Source organism: Anolis carolinensis, chromosome 3 (assembly GCF_035594765.1).
Source record: "Anolis carolinensis isolate JA03-04 chromosome 3, rAnoCar3.1.pri, whole genome shotgun sequence".
NCBI lineage: Eukaryota > Metazoa > Chordata > Lepidosauria > Squamata > Dactyloidae > Anolis > Anolis carolinensis.
Window position 1 is genome coordinate 111,241,403 of NC_085843.1, and position 20,404 is coordinate 111,261,806.

General features: G+C 37.6%; 1 protein-coding gene across 4 annotated transcripts in view; it reads left to right on the forward strand.

The window, feature by feature from the left end:
• The window catches only part of gabrb3 (gamma-aminobutyric acid type A receptor subunit beta3), a 169,035-nt gene that overhangs the window by 119,002 nt on the left and 29,629 nt on the right, over nucleotides 1-20,404 (forward strand). For all 4 annotated transcript variants that reach the window (XR_010004310.1, XR_010004309.1, XR_010004311.1 and 1 more), the window contains exon 4: nucleotides 10,214-10,434. Coding sequence is in view for 1 of the 4 variants with exons in the window: in XM_062975363.1 (XP_062831433.1) it covers nucleotides 10,214-10,434 (221 nt within the window). In the remaining 3 variants the exon portion in view is untranslated. The remainder of the gene's footprint in view (nucleotides 1-10,213; nucleotides 10,435-20,404) is intronic.

Consider the following 20,404-nt stretch of genomic DNA (forward strand, 5'->3'; position numbering starts at 1 on the left):
AAATGTAGTCTAAAAGAGGTTCCATATTGTATGAGATAAGGTTGTTTTCTTTAAGAGTTCTTGCAGCAAAACCACACAATTTGAATATCAAATGTACATCCTTAAATATACCATAGTCAATTTAGAATTTCCCAAAAAAAGAATCTGATAGCCACCACTGGGTATCCTGTCCATACCACTATAGTAATATTCCTTATTTTCTTCTGGCTCTGCTTTTGGCAGTGAGAGGATAAGTGTGGTGTAATTTGGGCCTTCTCAGTGATGGCCCCTTGACTCTGGAACTCTCTCCCTAGGGACATCAGATTAGCTCCCACCCTGACCACAATCTGTAAAGACGTAAAAACATGGATGTTTCAATGCGCCTTTGAATAACAAATCAGTTTGCACCAATACCGCGCAGTCCTAATCTATTCTTGGTCCAGTTTCCTGCACTTTATCTCACTCCTGATCCTATTATCCTGCATTTTGCACTAGCCCTGCCATTCCCTTGCAATTTAATAGTCCCACTTCTGTTCTGTGAGGATGATGCCTTGTGATGTATTTTAAGATGATTATGTTTGGTTTTTGTTTAATGTTTTTAAACTATTTTTCTCTCTTATGTGTTTTAATCTTGTATTATGTTTTAATTTTTGACACTTTGAAATTTTTGTTCTCTTGGCTTCGTCCCCATGTAAGCCACCCCGAGTCCCTTTGGGGAGATGGAGACAGGTTAGAAAAATAAAGTTGTTGTTGTTGTTGTTGTTATTTTGTATGACACAGCAAAAAAGATAGATATGCTGGATTTCATATCACAAAATCACAAGTCGAACACTTCCCAAGTGTCTAGGACTGTGTGATGTATTTTCGGATGATGCGTGCAGATCCCAGTAGGGTGGCCTTTTGCAGTTGGCAGATCGTAATTTTGTCAATGTCTATTGTTTTCAAATGCCAGCTGAGATCTTTTGGCACGGCACCCAGTGTGCCCATCACCACCAGGACCACCTGCACTGGTTTCTGCCAGGGTCTTTGAAGTTCAATCTTGAGGTCCTGATAGTGGCTGAGTTTTTCCTGATGTTTTTCGTCAGTGCGACTGTCACCTGGGATGGCGGCATCAATGATCCAAACCTTTTTCTTTTCCACAACTGTGATGTCTGGTATGTTGTGTTCCAGAACTTTGTCAGTCTGGATTCGGAAGTCCCACAGTATCTTTGCGTGCTCCAATACTTTTGCAGGTTTGTGATCCCACCAGTTCTTTACTGCAGGGAGGTGGTACTTGAGGCAGAAGTTCCAATGAATCATTTGGGCCACATAGTTGTGCCTCTGTTTGTAGTCTGTCTGTGCGATTTTCTTACAGCAGCTGAGGATATGATCAATGGTTTCGTCAGTTTCCTTCACAGTCTGCATTTTGGGTCATCAGCTGATTTTTTGATCTTGTCCGTAATTGCATTTGTTCTGATGGCTTGCTCCTGGCTGCAAGGATCAGGCCTTCTGTCTCCTTCTTCAGTGTCCCATTTGTGAACCATAGCCAGGTCTTCTCCTTATCAGCTTTTCCTTCAATTTTGTCAAGGAACTTTCCATGCAATGTTTTGTTGTGCCAGCTGTCATCTCTAGTTTGTAGTGTGGTTTTCTTGTACTGGTTTTTTGTCTGCTGTGCTTTGAGGAGTTTCTGATTTTTGACTTCAATCAAAGCAGGTTCTTCACTTTGCTTTACGTATTCTGCCAGGGCATATTCTTCTTCTTTGACTGCTTGTTTTACTTGTAAGAGTCCTCTGCCACCTGATCTTTGAGGTTTAAAGAAAATAAAAAGGTTTAAGAACAGGAAATTGCGGTGTAATGAAAGCAGTCACATAGTATCACCTTGTCTCTTTTTCTGTGTAAAGAAGGCTACTTTTTTGGATTGTTATGGTCAGTTTTTCTTCACATGCCAAAATACAGACATTGTTCCTTTGGTTGCTATGTCAACTAACCTTCTCTTGCATGTGGTGTCTGTAATTGGTTGATATGGCAACCTTTCTCATTACACTTATACTCACCAAACAGGCTCTCAGAATACTTACAAATGCCAACAGGAAAGCACAGAATTTAAGGAGGCAGTTTTCATTGAACTAGACCCATGAAATAATTGGCATGCCCAGTTGCACATTTGCAGATTTTCTTAACATAGTGAAACTAATCTGAAACATGTAAACAAAGTCAAAATTATTGTCTGAGTCCTTGATTGAACATCCACTGTGGAGAGAAATATCTCATTTTTCACCAAATATATCACTGCTCATAAAAGCCATTAATAGCTCTCAATTTTTTGTGCCTGTAGGACATTGTTTCATGAGTGGCTTCTGCCTGTGCCTGAAATAAAAGACTAGTCTTCCAGATTTTTTTTTCATGTCTAGCACACTATCTCTCAAAGTCTCAGAAATGTTGACGAACCAACTGTAAACTAAAGCAAAAAAGTTAAATCGGAACATTCCTGATACAAAAGTCAATGACATTTGTTTCAAATGCATATAGCCATAAGTCTGGAAGGCAACATGCAGCCCTGTTGATACTGCTGGACTGTAACTTATAGTATTCCTCATCTGTGGCTAGTGAGTTGCAGTCTTAGTGTCTGGAGGACAGCATGATTTCCCACACCTGGTGTGAGCAATACATATAATACATACACAAATATAAGTTCAAGAACACCTTCACAATGAAAATATCAGCAATACTTTATTTGCTACACAGAATCTCCTATTTTCATTGCACTTCCTATTCTGACTTTTATGTAACATCTCCCGATGCTAAAGCAAACACTATGTTTTTGTTTTTATTTTTTGTTTTATTTTTATTCAGTATATCCTAATGCTAAATCATACATTTTATTAAGCATATATTAATCCTCATTCACAGGATAATGTAGTTTGGTGTATGGCAATTTGCTGTTCTTTATATGGGCATAGCTTGCTGTATTGCATTTCTGAATATCACAATTTTCTCTTCCTTGACTCCTGGCTCCTTGGCCAGTTTGACATTAGCTCTACATAGTTGTTTGATGCCCAGTTTGTGCCCTGAATGTTAATCCCTTCACAGGAAAGCTATTGATGTGGTGTAGCAATAAGATCAAAGGTCCTACCACTATTGAGGGGACCCCAGCAGAGCCCTTATGCAATCCTGCCTGCCCAATTTATTTAACTTTTATTGAACAACAGGGTTACTCTTCTGTCTCTCTCTTTTTCTGCTCCTGCCATAATGTTTACCTCTGGGAGTACAGTGCTTGGCATTTGTCAGGGACTTGATTTTGCTCTGCCTTTAATCTAACTCCCTGACAAAGCAGAAAAAAGATAATTGTAGCTGGTGGAAAACAATATACAGGACTAGCTGACTCCGTGTTTAAAGTCATATTACTTTTGATAGGGATGTAATCCCTCACAAAGTTTCTTCTCAAAGATAGCAATGAATAATTTTTTTAAAAAATCTTGTCACTGTGAGAAAGTCTTTGTACAAATTCCAAACACTATAAGCATTTCAAGACTTATTCTGTACAAAATTCATACCTGGTTCTGCACAGAAAATAGCATTGTCTGCATGGGAAAAAAATGTTTCCATGGACACCTGATAATATCTGTATAGAAAATGTTATTTTTGTGTGTGAAAAAGCTGTAATTGCAAGTTTATCCTGTATAAAATTTACTCATAGATTATTTCTATAGAAAACAGCTTTTGCTAAGTATGGAACAGCACATTCTCTGTAGAAATAATATTTTAACCCAGGATTATTCATTCCTGCACAGAAAATTCTTGTTTCTTTGAAGAGTATCATGTTTTCTGTGCAAATCAACAATGTGAGAATCTTACATAGAACAAATACTCAATTACAGCTTGTTGCTGCACAGAAAATATTACCTGAACAGAAAATGCTGATTTCTGTGGGGGAAAAAACAGCAGCATCCAATTTATGTACTGAATAAATCCTAGATTCCCATTAATTCAGATATCTTTTTATCAGGGGTTCTTAACAGTTGACAAACATGTTTTCTGATCATTTTTTCAGATATTTCTAAATCTTCTTTCCAATACCATTGAAAATACAAGAACCCTCTTTTATTTTTTCACTAATTCAAGGAGACAACAGATAAAAAATGGACATGCTAGAAAACAATTATATCATCCTTCCTCCTCCAGCCTTATAGACGCTCTGGCCACAAGTGGTTGGTGTTACATAATTAAATATGCCAGACATTGGGTGGGTGGGTCCAGTATGACAGTGTACTTATCTAGCATCTAGGTCAAAACAGATGAAGTTGCTTCCAAGTGCTTTACAGACAGACAGCACACTGCCAATGGTTCCAACAATTCATTTCTACAAAAGTGAATTTGTTTAACAATCCTAATAAACATCCCAGGGAGAAATTTGCAGGTGCAATGTTGACAGAGAAATCAGATTTCTTTGTGGCCAACATTGCCACTGAATAGACTCATAAGTGAATCCTATGCTGTGTTCAGTCACATTATTTGTGGTTGTTTCCTATGTGCATGCTAGCTATTTTCAGAACAGTTGTAGTTCCTTTAGTTCCAAAAAATTGCCCTCCAGCAATATTTTCCTTCAGTCCCCAAATTTCTAGAATAGCACTAGCTTAAAATATAAGTTTACATGTAGAAAATCTGATACAAGAATTCTAGGTGGACATGATTTTCACTGGCTCACTCTCTGGAATGCTAGAAAGTTGGGAATGGAACGAAATTTTCATGAGAGGCAAAATTCCTACTGAGGAAACAATGCCCATCTTTTGTCCCATTCCCCACTTAGCTAAACTCCTGGTCAAATCAATGTTCTAGAAATTACCATCAAAAGAAAATTTTAAGTCAGTGGTATTTTCCCCCAATCTGATTAGAATCCTCTAGGGCAGTGTTTTTCAAACTGTGCTCCTCCAGGTGTTTTGGACTTTGGCTCCCAGAAATCCCAGCCAGCTTACTAGCTGTTAGGAATTGTGAGTGCTGAAGTCCAAAACACTTGGAGGAGCACAGTTTGAGAAGCACTGCTCTAGAGGAACAGCAGCCCTCCACAAGTTTAGGACTGACATAATTCCCACTCATAGGTAATTGTCAGTTCATGATTGTAGAGTAATAGATGCCTTCTCACACCTACAAATGATTTCTATTGCAATTTGAATATGAAATGAACAACATGATCTGTTAATTGTGTTGTTTTATAATGGAGATCACCACAGAGTTGGAGATATTACTGGATAAAGTCCTTCCATCATCTTCTGCAGTTGATGCTTTTTAGGAACTGCGAAAGAAAAAAGGACTCAGTATGTGGTAGGACATAGGGTGCATCTTAAGCATCTTTATTATGTTTGAAGTTGTTTAAAGCTACTAGTATTTATACTAGTTGTAAATAATATTGGGTTTTTTAAAAAAAAATAAGGCACTTTTACTCTTGTAGGCTAAAATAGTTGAGTGGGCTAGAGTAAAGGAGAAATCTTTATGGTTGATGTCATTTTAAGAAATACCCCCCTCCCTCTCTCTCTCCATATATATTCTGATGTTTTCGTTAACCTTTTAAAAAAATAACCTGTAATTTATTCACATATTGTTGGCCATCTGGGGGAACCAAATGGATAAATTAAGACAGTAAGACAGACCTCATTCAAAATGGAAAGTGAAATAGATTTCCTTAGTTGAAAAGGATAGCATTTTTAAATGTAGATCGGGTGGGGATCATGCTGCATGCAGGGTTGCCAGAGTGAAGGGGCCCCTGTACCTTTAATGTCTGTGGAGAAGTAGGAATTTCAGATGCTTGTTGCCTACTTAAATTCTATCTTTAAAGTGAGAGAAGATTTCAGTCTTCACTCTGGCAACCCTAACTGCACATTCCACCAGTGTTAGCCTGCCCAGCCAACAGAATGGAATGTTGGGAGTTGCATTCCGACAAAATCTAGAAGGCCACATTGTTCCCACTCCTGAAAATGATAAATTTATATCTTTCTGTCTATCTATCTATCTATCTATCTATGAGTGATGGAATCACGGCAGCGGACAAAACAACAAATCTAAACACCCCACAATCTCAAAAACTGACAGTACAACCCCTCATCCATGCCTCTAGGTTGATACAACAAAAAGAAAAGAAAAATAAAGTCCTAATTAGAGGGAGAGGAATAATTGTTTTTATCCAATTGCTGCCAGTTAGAAGGCTAAGCTCCACCCACTTGGTCTCCTAGCAACCCACTCAGCCCAGGGAAGGCCTCTTCCACACTGCCTATAAAATACAGATTATCAGATTTGAACTGGATTATATGGCAGTGTAGACTCAAGGCCCTTCCACACAGCTATATAACGCATTTATAATCTTATATTATCTGCTTTGAACTGTATTATCTTGACTCCACACTGCCATATAATCCACTTCAGTGTGCATTTTATCCAGCTGTGTAGAAGGGGCCTCATATAATCCAATTCTAAGCAGATAATATAAGATTATAAATATACAGTAGAGCAGGGGTCCCCAAACTTTTAAATTATAGGGCCGGTCCACAATCCTTCGGACTGTTGAGGGGCCGAATTATCATTTGGGGAAAAAAACCAAACAAATTCCTATGCACACTGCACATATTTTATTTGTAGTGCAAAACAACAACAATAACAATGAAAGAACAATACAATATTTAAAAATGAAAATAATTTTAACCAACATAAACCTATCAGGATTCCAGTAGGAAGTGTAGGCCTGCTTCTGGCCAATGAGATAGTCAGGTTAATTAGGATTGTTGTTGTTGTTGTGTGTCTTCAAGTTATTTCAGACTTTGGGTGAGCCTAAGTCCAGAATTATTTATTTAAGTCCAAAATCATTTACTACATTTATTTACTACATTTATATCCCACCCTTCTCACCCCGAAGGGAACTCAGAGCAGTTGTATGTACATACAATATATTATATTATTAGCATAGCACAATATTAGCATTATACTATATTGAACTATACCACTATACTGTAATATTATATGTAATATATAACATATAATTAATATTATTATATGATATTATTGTTAGTATTGTATTGTATAAAATTATAATATTATTATCAATATTATATGTATATACAATATATTATATTATTAAAACTGATATAAAAATATTATATTATAAATGAGGGCGAGGGCCAGGTAAATTACCTTGGAGGGCCGCATCCGGCCCCCGGGCCTTAGTTTGGGGACCCCTGCAGTAGAGTCTCACTTATCCCACATAAACAGGCCAGCAGAACATTGGATAAGTGAATATGTTGGATAATAAGAAGGGATTCAGGAAAAGCTGATTAAACATCAAATTAGGTAATCATTATACAAATTAAGCACCAAAACATCATGTTATACAACAAATTTGACAGAAAAAGTAGTTCCATGTGCAGTAATGCTATGTAGTAATTACTATATTTACAAATTTACCACCAAAATATCACAATTTAAAACACTGACTGCAAAAACATTGACTACTAAAAGGCAGACTGCGTTGGATAATCCAGAACATTGGATAAGCGAATGTTGGATAAGTGAGATTCTACTGTAATATGAAATAATTACTGTGGTAGAATAATACAGAACAATATAATCTCTAAAACCAGGACAATAAATAAGGAGCAACACTCAGAAAGCAGGGAAATTGGGAATTCCACAAAGGAAACAATCAGGGCCAGCTAACACCTCCCAAGAAAGGATTATTCCAGAAAGGAAGCTGAGAAGGGAGTGAAGCACTGTGTATTACCAAAGTCATTATTATTACTATCATCATCATTATTATTATTATTATTATTATTATTATTGTGTTGCTGTGAACTGTGAAAATGAATACAATCTGGTTTCAAGTATTCAGAAACACTAAAATCAGAATATATAAAAATTACTGTGGTATAATAAAACAAAACAATACAGTCTCTAAAATCAGAACACTGAATAAAGAACAACGCTCTGAAAACATGGGAATTCCACACAGGAAATAATCAGGGCCAGCTAACACCTCCCAAAGTATTCCCATCAGCACAGTCTGGCAAATCCTCTGTTTTCTGAGGGCCACAGACAGTAGAAGCACATAAAATATCGCAAATAACACCACTCTGAAAACAAGGGAATTCCAGACAGGAAACAATCAGGGCCAGCTAACACCTCCCAACAAAAAATTCACTCAGGGAGGAAACAGCCAGGCTTTAAAGCTGCAAGGCCATTATATGCTAATCATTTTCCCTAATTGCAGCATTCATACTTGCCTCCAACTGACAAAAGAAATAAAAAATAGTTTATATTCACAACCTTTAGGAAATAATATCCCCTGATGGCGTAGCATGTTAAAGCGCTGAGCTGCTGAACTTCTGGACTGAAAGGTCACAGGTTTGAATTGGAGGAGCGGAGAGAGCCCCCACTGTTAGCCCCAGCTTCTGCCAACCCTAAACTTCAAAAACATGCAAATGAGAGTAGATGAATAGGTACTGCTCTGGCGGGAAGGTAACGGCGCTCCATGCAGTCATGCCACATGACCTTGGAGCAATCTAAGGACAATGCCAGCTCTTCGGCTTAGAAATGGAGATGACCACCAACCCCCAAAGTCAGACACGACTGAACTTAATGTCAGGGGAAAACCTTTACCCTTTACCTTAACTACCACCAATTCCTCAATACTTTATTTCCCATACCACCATACTTCGCCACGGCAACGCATGGCCGGGCATAGCTAGTAGACATAAAATACATTTAAGGTACAGTTCTAGATCTACTGAAACCTCAGTTTTCTGTACGCAGTTTAAAGTAATGTTACTTGACTGTACAGAATATGCTGTTTAAAAGCTCAATAAGAATAGTGTTTACTTGCACCAGTTTGTAGTTATTTTTGAAGCACATTATGTAGTGGAATAAACTAGTCCATGGGATTGTTGCTGTTAGAAACATTGTTCGTCTTATTCTTAATTAACAACTGTTTTATGATTTCATAGATGTATTTTTTCCAGTTTTACAATGCTGATGGCAGAGATTGTTATTTTTAAAACCTTCTTGTAATGAAACTTTAACTGTGTTGTATGGTGTAATTGATCTGTGAAAAAATTATACAGCAATTCCTACCCCACTCCACCCCACCTATGTTCTTAGTGTAACTATTAATGGAATACATAGTTTTACTTGTATATAAGAAGTGCAGTAAAGTAAAGCTTCCAGAAGTAAGCACATATTTCTCACTGCGTTATCTATTTAGTCATTGGCCCAATGATTCATTCAGTTGGGAAGGTTACTACTTATTGTTTTTCAGCTATAGAGCCAACAATAGTATTTTGTTATTGGATAGGATGCCCTGTTTTCCTTTCCCTGAAGCATTCAGTGCTTTCAGATTTGAGAATATGAAGGAAGTCCTGTCACAGGACAAGATATCAATGGATTCTCTCTCTCTCCCCCCCCCCCCCCCCCATTACTACTCCCTTTTCCAGTGACATAGGATGCTTATACAGCTTCAAGTTTTATCCAGTTACTAATATTGCATGATGATGTGATTTCTCATAACACACATGTATACCTGAGGGGTTTAGTAATCTAGTTTATTTATATTAAGGCCAATAAAATGCAAGTATTTCCTAATGTTATTACTGCTGAAAACAAGCTTTAATTAAGCTATCTCTAGCAGAGAATGTATTTGCCCCTACCCTCTACAACTGAAAACTGCAGGAAACACCAGGAGGCATATTGTTCTTCTGATGATGTACTAATAGAAATCATCCATGGGAAATGAAAGTAGGAGATAACTGCTTTTTATCTGAACAGTCATGACAGTTAGTCCCTGGCATTCATCTAAAATGCTGGATAATATTCTCCTGGGAAACTTATGTCTGATTTAGGTTTCTCAAAAATCGAGATGGAGGGTTATTGCCAATGTAGATCTCTCCAGTGAACCCTTTGACAGGAATTATTCCAAGTATGTCCTCTTGGAAGCAAACTTTAAAACAAAAGATACCTTTTAATAACAGCAAGTAATACTTCATCGGAAGGAAAAAATCTACATATAATGAAGTCGCTAATGATATTTTATTTGGAAGAATTCATTCACTCACATAAAACTGCACCATAATATTAAAAACTCTCAGACTGAGTATACATTTCTTGCAGAGTAGTAATTTCTTGTGGCTGTTTAGAATGAACTGTATTATGTATATTAAAAGATAGCATGTTCAAGAAGTGTAATATGTGGCTTAACTTCAATTTCTCCTCTTTTCTCCCCCAGGACTACACTTTAACTATGTATTTTCAACAATACTGGAGAGATAAAAGACTAGCCTACGCTGGGATTCCTCTCAATCTTACACTTGATAACAGAGTAGCAGATCAACTTTGGGTGCCTGATACTTACTTTCTAAATGACAAGAAGTCTTTTGTACATGGTGTTACAGTTAAGAATCGAATGATTCGCCTTCATCCAGATGGCACAGTATTATACGGCCTCAGGTTTGTAACAACACATTTTTAATTTCTCTAGCATAGGTTTGTACTATGGTACTATTGATTTTTGCTTTCTTTGTGCAAGGTTATAATAAACCTTTAGCAACATATCATGTATCCCTACTTTTCTTAAATATGCATGCAAAGAATAAATTCTCAGTGTTTCTTAACTTTACCAACCCTGTCCTCAGTCAGGTTTTATTTGTTTATAAGCATTACAATATTGCAATTATTAAATAGCAGGATCTGCATTGCTAAGTTAACTGGTGGTTTTTTTTTTTTTTGGAAAGCTTGTGATCTATTGAAACTTTCACTATTACGGAATACATCTACCTGTATCGCTTCCGCCTGTATAATGATGTATGAATATCTTTGCCTATCTTTTTTCCTACCACAACATACTATAATGCCCATGATGTCCCAGGACATTTTTTCCAAGCAATCGGGTCTTTATTTTCCTTTTTTATTGACCATATTAGTTTTCCATCTACTATTCCAAGATTAAGAATCAAGCAAACTTTAGCAGGGAATATCCAAAGCACTGATAATGAATCCCAGTGATAGTCAACATGGCCTAGTGATCAGCTTGTAGTCTAGTACTTGGGCGATCATGGTTGAAGTCATTGAGAAGTCCTAATACTCATTGGGTGGCCTTGAGCAAATCACTATCTTTCTCAGATGGACTTCTCATACAATAGTGATGAAGACAGGCATTTACACATCCAGAAGGAAAGGTGGGACGTTGATGAACAATTAGATTCTCTAAAACAGTGTGGTCCAACCTGCGGCCCACGGGCCACAGGCAGCCCACTAATTCATTTTTGTTGGCCTTTGCCCAGGAAAAATATTTCAATTTAACATTTGGAAAAAAAATGTTTACCCTTCTTACTGCTTTAAGTTTTTACTGCTTTAAGTAATGTCTCTGGTCCTCACATTCCTATACTAAAATTTGATTGGCCCTTGGGTAGCTAAAGGTGGGACCACACTGATCTAAAAGATATATAAATAAATAAGCATTAAACATATCAAAGACAGCAGCATTCTGAATAGACTCCCCAGAGGTGAGTATACCATTATAATCTGTCCTCTAAAGGTCGAACATTGTGAAAGCCATCCACTGCATGACTATCAGCCTCCTCCCACTAGACTCAAATCAAGGAAAAGCTTCATGAGAACCACCACTCCTCTTAATGTTCCTCCATCAAAAGCAAGAGTATCCCTCTAGGCAGTTAAAGCGGGCAATTCCAACTGGATCACCCCCCATGAGGGTCTGCTTCCAGGGGCAAACCAAGAATTGGCAACTTGGAAGTCCCTAAATAGACTCAGAAGCGGAGTGGGCAGATCAAAAGACAACTTGGCAAGATGGCACTACCTGGAGGAATCCTCCACCTTGTGTGACTGTGGAGCAGAACAAACAACTCTGCATATGTATGCTTGCCCACAATGTCCTGCCTCATGTACTGAGGAGGAGTTGTTTAAAGCTACGGACAATGCGGTTGCTGTTGCCCACTTTTGGTCTAAAACTGTTTAGCTGTTTGTGATTCCTTTATTTTATCACTTTTAAACTTATTTATTATGCAATGCTTTTGACACGAAATAAAATAAATAAATCTGTTCTCCTCCACATTTAAATCGATTGATGATGTGTTACTGATTTCACATTGAATTTTACTCATTCTAAGTCTTGTTATATTTTAAAATATGTTACTAAATTACTTTAATCAAAAGGTATATGAGGCCATTAGAAAGAGACGAAACTGAATGTGTGCATACATGCATATGTTACACAACTCATACTCCATTGCCTTTAACAAAAAGATTGCCTATCTAGAAGACAGGGAGCTGCTGGCTTTTACAAAGGACTTCATTCCATGGGATAATTACATGCTTTCCCTCTTTCCACTTTCTTTTCTAATTATCAGTTTGCCTTTTCATCACATAGGAGACATATTGCTCCTACTGTCTCCTCCCCCATTTTCTTTGAAGCAGAGTTAAGGCATCAGTCTTAATGCACCACTCTTCTGGGCTTGTTTGCCCTCAAAATCTTTCCATTAAAGCAGAGTTAAGGCATCAGTCTTACAGAACCAGTTTTTCTGGGGTCATTTGCCCTCAATACCCTTCCAATGAAGCAGAGTTAAGGCACCCCATTTAAAACACTTATTTCAGTGGGAGCCACATCACCTGAAGAAACTAAAGTATCAATTGTTAAAAAAATTACCTCATTGGTTTTAAAGATTATGGCAGAAGAAAGGATTCTATACTGCCCATCTTGGTGCCTCCTCCCATGATGACATCATCATTTTATTTACAAACGGGCAAGGGGGGATTCCCATCACATATTAAATTGTGTGTTTTTACACATCTTTAAGTAGGGAATTGAAAAATAAGTTGATTGTCAATCAACTTAGGAATTGTAGGGAAAACCCACACTTTAGGGACGGTGAAATACTTGCAACCCACAGTTGAAGCTTGCGTCATGTCATGGTTGCTGTGGGTTGTCAATTCTTAGACACACTGATTTTATTGCATGTGATGAAGTCCAGAGTCAAATCATTGGTTCCTCTAGCTCAATATTACCCACGTCAGCCAGCAACAGCCTTTCATGTTCACAGACTAGAAGCTTTTCCAGCCCTACCTGCATGTGTCAGGGATTGAACCTGAGACCTTAGGTACTGAATTCATATGCGGTGTTACCAAGCTGCAGAAATATTTCAGGCTCTTTAATAAATAACAGGAGAGCCTAAATACCGTATGGGAATCAAATGTATCTGATATTGGAAGCTAATCAACGTCAGCTCTGTTTAGTACTTGGACGGAAGGCTTCCAACAAGTATCAGGTACTATAGAGTATTTTAGAAAAGGGAACTATAAAAACTACTTATGAGTATTTATTCCTTAAGAAAGCTATGACATTCATGGTGTCTTCATAGGTTGATAGACAGCTTGAACACACATACACACTATATCTATCTATCTATCTATCTATCTATCTATCTATCTATCTATCTATCTATCTCACAGTTTCCCAGTCCTAGAGTGATTGCAACTGAAGCTTCTGTGATTTTAACAAATGCATTACATTATCCCTAAACTGGATAAACCCTGAACTAGTGTGAAAGCATCCAACACAATGGAATTTTTCAGTCTCAAGGCCAAACAACATGTCACTTTAACCTGGTTTTCAATGTGGTCTCACCCTTTAGCATATTATATAAGTACAACTCCTGAACTGAATTGAGGCTGAAGGTGGACATTAGGAGATCTTTGTCTCATTACCTCCACTCTAAACTATGTCCAGACTAGTGATTCCAATCTTTTTGCAAACTTTAATGTGCAGTTTTCAATGTAAAAAATACTCACTGAAATGAAAAGTATAGATTTCTTCTCATCTAAATATGTACCACAGCAAGATGCAAAAGCATAACGTCCATCTCCCTAGGCTAATTTAGGTTCTTGAATACCATCATGCCAATTTGTATGTTGGGCTAGATTTGCCTTCAGAGCCAGAATTTTGCAGCTGAGGGACTTTGACATTCAGGAAAAACAGTGTAAGTAACTTATTGTTGATTATAGTTCCTTACTAGGCATCTCTTTTGTAAAAGAAGCAAAATATCCAGACATCCCTTTTAAGATATAATACTTTGATTCCTGATCACAAAACATTCCCAAAGAACATATGATGAATGCAGGCTCTCTTCCATTGCCTCCTATACTTGTTACTGTAGTATTGCAAAGCATGGCTGGTCCAAGATATTTGTTCACTAAGGTAGATCCATCAAGAGTGTCCTCCATTCATCCAAAACAACGTGGATAGTACCCAAGGTCAGGCAAGTTAAATAAAGTAGCGATAGAATAAACAAACAAACAAATCCCTTCCCTTTCAAAACACCCAAAGCTACCTGCTTGAGGTAGCTAATTCACTCTTTTTTAATGACACGGCTTCCCTGCCATAAAGATAGTATCAGAAGCAGTTTGTATATTGAACAGAGCCGACCATGAGCACTGATATACTGTGAAGTTTGAATTTACTGTGTCAGCCCTTAATGTCTAAGTTCAGCAAATAAACAGAAATACCAAAGATAAATTGTTCAAAACAAATGACTGCTTGCATTTGATCATCATAGTTAAAAAGATAATTTGAATATAAAATGTCTTTGCAATTTAGCCACAGAATTTTATTTAACATGTTGAATAGATGCAAATTACAAGTACTTCTGTGGAAATGGAAACTGCTCATGGGCATTTACTTTAAACTAGTTTTTAGTTTAAATGCAGTATATATCTAATTGCATGACTAATAATATTGATCCATGGTAGAATGCACATTACAAGCATATAAAGGAGGAATGGAGTCAGGGTGGGGGGAGGAATGTGTAAACCTGGAAGCAGTTTTAAATAACTGACTTTACTAATAGAAAATCATATTTCTGTATTATTACTATGTGATTTCTAGCTTGCACCTTATCTTTATCTAAATTACCTTTCAAACATTTTTATCTCATTGAGTATAGAAGTAATATATTCATTTGATAGCATCTTGTAGCAATGGATTAAGGCACTCTAAAAATATGAATATAAAGGAGTATCATATTCTGGAAGAGATAACATCTATGACCTGGGAGACAGAGATGAGAAGGAGAAGCTTACCATGGGCACACCTGCACTGTAGAATTTGTGAAGTTTTATATCACTAACTGGCATGACTCAATGCCATAAGATCATGAGAGTTTTAGTTTTACTCTTTTCTGCCAAAGAGTGCTGATCCCACACCAAAATTACAAATTACAAGCTAGCTCTGTTGTTTTGTCCCTCATTCTTTTATGTTTCATAAATGCTCCACTTTCTGTTTTTTATACACTTAAACTTCTTTCAGCTATTTCCTCAAAGTCACATCTTCCTTTGATTTCTTTTCAACTCCTCTGTTCCATTTTTACTTTTATGTCAATGATTTTTTAAAAAGTGACTCAATTTTGCTAGTAAAAAGTAGCTCAATTTTGCTAGTAAACCATTTCCTTCACTTTTACATTGCCTCCCTTCCCAGTTGCTTTAGATTCTAAGACACAATATAAACATAACAGCTGCTATAAGGAAGCTGCCAAAAAGCACTTATCAGTGCCAATGTTCAGTGCAATGGGAATGACATTCAGAAGACTATAAAGCTCTGTCAAGGGACTTATAAGAAAATCAGCATCTCTGTGCCTGATTATTTTGGTCCAAATGTCAGCAGGAATGATGTACATATGCTTCAGCTGAATGAAGTGGTGTATGGGTTAAGGGTTTTAAAATGTTTCTGCCGTATGCACCACCAAGGGTATGTGCTTTGGGCAGCCAGGATGTGGCATTCATCATTAAAATTGCCCCCAGTAAGCAACCTCTTTTGTATTTCACTCTATAAAGTGTGTCAAACCCAGCATCTTGCATTCTGTTCTCTTTCTCAATGCTGCTGCTGCTGTGTCACTCTTCTGTTCATGGAACACTTGTAGTGATGTTCTCCCAAAAAAACCATCCAGATGTTTCTAAATTGAACACCATTCCTAACTAGTGTATTTAACTGGTCTCATATTACACTTGGAGTTTTATTTTTTGCATGTAAATGAAACTGTGCAGGACTTTCTGGCTGAACTTACCTCCTTTACAGATGTGTTAAATTCGATAGCACTGTGATCACTTTCCACAGTTAGTACAGCAGCAACTTATAAAATATCAGCTGTAGTCATTGGGCTTATGGGGGAAGGAAAATCCATACATGAATCGTGTTGGATGAGTATCATTATAGTTCCAGTCCGTATCAGGGCACATTTAGGACACTAACTGATGCAAACAGTAGGCCTATGTGCCCTGCTGATACAAACTGAAGTTATAAGAGGGGCTAAGGTTAAAGCAATCATAAAGTCTCATTAGAATTCCAGTCTAGGAGCCTTTTCACACTAAACAGTTACATTACACAGTATAATTCTACTTTAACTGCTTTGGTTACAACCTAAAGAACCAGGGGTAAGTGAGAACTTTCTGGCTGAGAATTCTAAATACAGTAGAGTCTCACTTATCCAACATAAATGGGCCGGCAGAACGTTGGATAAGCGAATATGTTGGATAATAAGGAGAGATTAAGAAAAAGCCTATTAAACATCAAAATAGGTTATGATTTTACAAATTAAGCACCAAAACATCATGTTATACAACAAATTTGACAGAAAAAATAGTTCATTACACATTAATGCTACGTAGTAATTACTGTATTTACGAATTTAGCACCAAAAATCACAATACATTGAAAACATTGACTACAAAAATGCATTGGATAATCCAGAACACTGGATAAGTGAGACTTTACTGTGTTTCATCACATAGTCACACTCCCCTTTTGAGGGTCCAAAAATTGCTCTCTTTTTTTCTTTTTCTTTTTTGCTTTCCTCACATAATACAGCCTTGATTCATCTCTCCAACATATTGCTGGCAAAAAGACCAGCACAGAGTGCCGCCAGTGGCAGTAGACAACCTCACCACTGTAAACAGTCTAGCTAGACTTCTCTCGCCGTGTGTCTTGCTGCACTACATAAGCAACAGGTTTGCCTGCACACCTGCCCCCATTCAGCTAGGGCAAGGGTCCCCAAATGAAGGCCCATGGGCCGGATACAGCCCTCCAAGGTCATTTATCTGGCCCCTGTCTGAAACGACTTGAAGGCACACAACAACAACAATCCTATTTTTGGACTATTTCATCATAGTCTGGCCCCCCAACAGTCTGAGGGACTATGAACCCACCTTCGACTTAAAAAGTTTAAGGATCCCTGCGTTAGGGTGCTTCACTCACTTACCCGCCCACCTATCCACCTCCTTTTAGGTTCAGTGTTTCACTACCCCACCCACCTTTTAGGCATGGCATTTAGCTCACTCGCTTGCTCACCTGCCTGCTCACCTTTCAGGCATGGTACTTCACCAAGCAGAATTCAAAAGCACTGGGTTGAAGGGAGCAAGACTGAGTGAGGCATCCTAGCTGAAAGGGGGAAGGTGGGCAGGCAAAGCTGTTATATAGTGCAGGAAGACATATAGAGAGGGAAACCTAGCTAGACTGATTTCAACAGTGGTTTAATACTAAATTATTTTTGGTACATAAAACTGGCCCGATATTTTTCTCTAATAATAGTCTCACCCCCTTTTTCTGTAATAAAAAAAGGAATAAAAGTGTGACTTTTAAACAACGAAATGTGGTGCTACCCCTCAAATGTTTGACTGAGGAAAAAGCAATGATGTTTTCCCAATACTATTTTCAAGACTTGCATTTCCAATCTCAGCATTTCTGAGAAGGCATTTATCCTGCATATATTTTTAGTTTCTTAGCTGCTATGCCCACACTGATCAAGAAATTATTTTACCTGCTTTTTTGACAGTTTATACCTGAAATTAATCACATCCGACTGACTCCATGTGTCTGTTAAATGCCAAACTTTACAGTTTTTTATCTTGATTGAGAAACTTAGCATTGTGTTACTCTCCAATATCCTTAGCACACATTTTCCATTACAACTTTTAAGCTTCCTTAAGTGGCTGTCATTTTCTTCTGTGTGCTCACTGCTCAGTCCACATAGGTTCTGTGCTTATGCTGGTCTTGTTGTACAATAATAAAGTGAAGTCACTTTGCCTATTGAACATACAAGTCCAGCATCACGTAGAAAGGCTTTCAGTACAGCTGCTTATCTTTGGCACTATTGCATTTTGTCACTGTTTTCTCTGTGGACCCTTCTACACTGCCATATAAAATCCAGATTCTACTTAAACATTAGGAAAAACTTCCTGATGGTTAGAGTTGTTTGACGGTGGAATATGCTGCCTCAGAGTCTGGTGGAGACTCCTTCACTGGAGGTTTTTAAACAGTGGCTAGATAGCCATCTGTTGGAAGTGCTTTTGTTGTATGTTCATGCACGGCAGAGGGTTCAACTGGCTGGCCCGTGTGTCTCTTCCAACTCTATGATTCTATGATTATTTAGTAGCAACATTTCTGTTTTGTGTCTCTTCCAACTCTATGATTCTATGATTATTTAGTAGCAACATTTCTGTTGGGATTAGTCAACACATATCTGCCAAATACCTTGCTCACACTTCCTTTTTTTGAACTGATGCCAGACTGGTCTACACTAAGATTAAGCAGGTCAGCCAAACAAAGTGGAATGCACTCCTGTGGAAAAAAACATGCAAACTCATCCATGTCTGCTTTATAGAACTTAACAAATTTCTATGTGCTTTGTGTTCTCTTTGGTAATCAGCTGCTGGATCATGTTTACAGTTACGCACAAGATAGGCTTTGTAGGTTTGTTCTTAAGTTAATTTTGTTTATAGGTCTAAACAGGTACAATTTTAAGTGTAACTCTAGATACATAGATATAGATATGTATTTGCTTTGGATAGCATAGGAAAGGGTTAACACCCTGTGGTGTTTGTTTTGCTGTCTGTGCCCCTATTCAGAGGATTTTCCCCCACTCTGATCGTTGGATTTTAAAAAATTGTTGTGAAAACAAGGATTGGTGATAAAACTATAGTTGAGATACCTTTCCCCCATGATAACTGTTCCAGGTGTTAATTTCCCTTCCTATGGGCAGATTTATCTCACTTCCTGTTGCCTCACATCAATTCTTAATGATGAGTCATTTGTAAGTCGGAGGTTTGTAACTTGGGGACTGCCTGTACTTGAACTAAAATTAACTGTTTAATTGTTGTGCATTATTAATTTTCAACATAAACTGCTTTGTAAAACCTTTTAAGGATGTATATGTATTTAAAGTAAATGACTACAAATCCTAGGCTAGCAATAACCTTTTTAAAATTAAGGTTGCATTTTATATTTTAGTAGCTGTGCCCAGCTATGCGTTACTGTGGCAAAGTGTGGTGGTATGGTAAATAAAGTATTGAGGAATTCGTGGTAGTTAGTATATGTTATTTCCTAAAGTTTGTGAATATACAATATTTCTGGTTGTTCCTTTTTTGTGTGTTGGAGGCAAGCATGGATGCTGCAATTAGCCAGAAGGATTAGCATGTAATGACCTTTCAGCTTCAAAGCCTGGCTGCTTCCTCCCTAGGGGAATCTTTCGTTGGGAGGTGTTATCTGGCCCTGATTGTTTCATGTCTGGAATTCCCGTTTTCAGAGGGTTGTTCTTTTTTTACTGTTTTGATTTTAGAGGGTTTTTTTTAATACTTGTAACCAGATTGTTTTCATTTTCATGATTCACAGCAACACAATAATAATAATATTATTAAAAATAGTAATAATAATGACTCTGATAATATACATTACTTTTCTCCCTCCTCAGCTTCCTCCATGGGGCATTCTTTGTTGGGAGGTGTTAGATGGCCCTGATTGTTTCCTGTCTGGAATTCCCCTGTTTTCAGAATGTGTTTCTTTAGTAATTGTCCTGATTTTAGAGATTATATTGTTCGGTTTTATTATACCACAGTAATTTTGTATATTATATTTATAATCGTATATTATTTGCTTTGAACTGGATTATATGAGGTCCCTTCTATACAACTGTATAAAATCCACACTGAACTGGATTATATGGCAGTGTGGACTCAAGATAATCCGGTTCAAAGCAGATACTGTGGATTATCTGCCTTGGCATTTGATTATATAGCTGAGTGGAAGGACCTTGAATCTACACTGCCATATAATCCAGTTCAAATCAGATAATCTGTATTTTATGGGCAGCGTGGAAGAGGCCTAAATGAACCCTCAGCCATTGTGGCTGATGCGGTTGCTAGGACATACAATGAGTGAAGCCTAAAGGGCACCGCCCTTCCCACAGGTTGCTCCCATTCCTCATCCGGGCCTACCCTTCTAACTGGCAGCCTGGGGAGAACCGCTCTGTAATTTGGTCTCTATTTTTCTAGGGGGTTTTTTATTGAAAGACATAGATTGGATGACTATGTCTTTTGTGGCCAAATTTAGTGTGATTTGGTTCAGTGGTTTTGTTGTTTACGC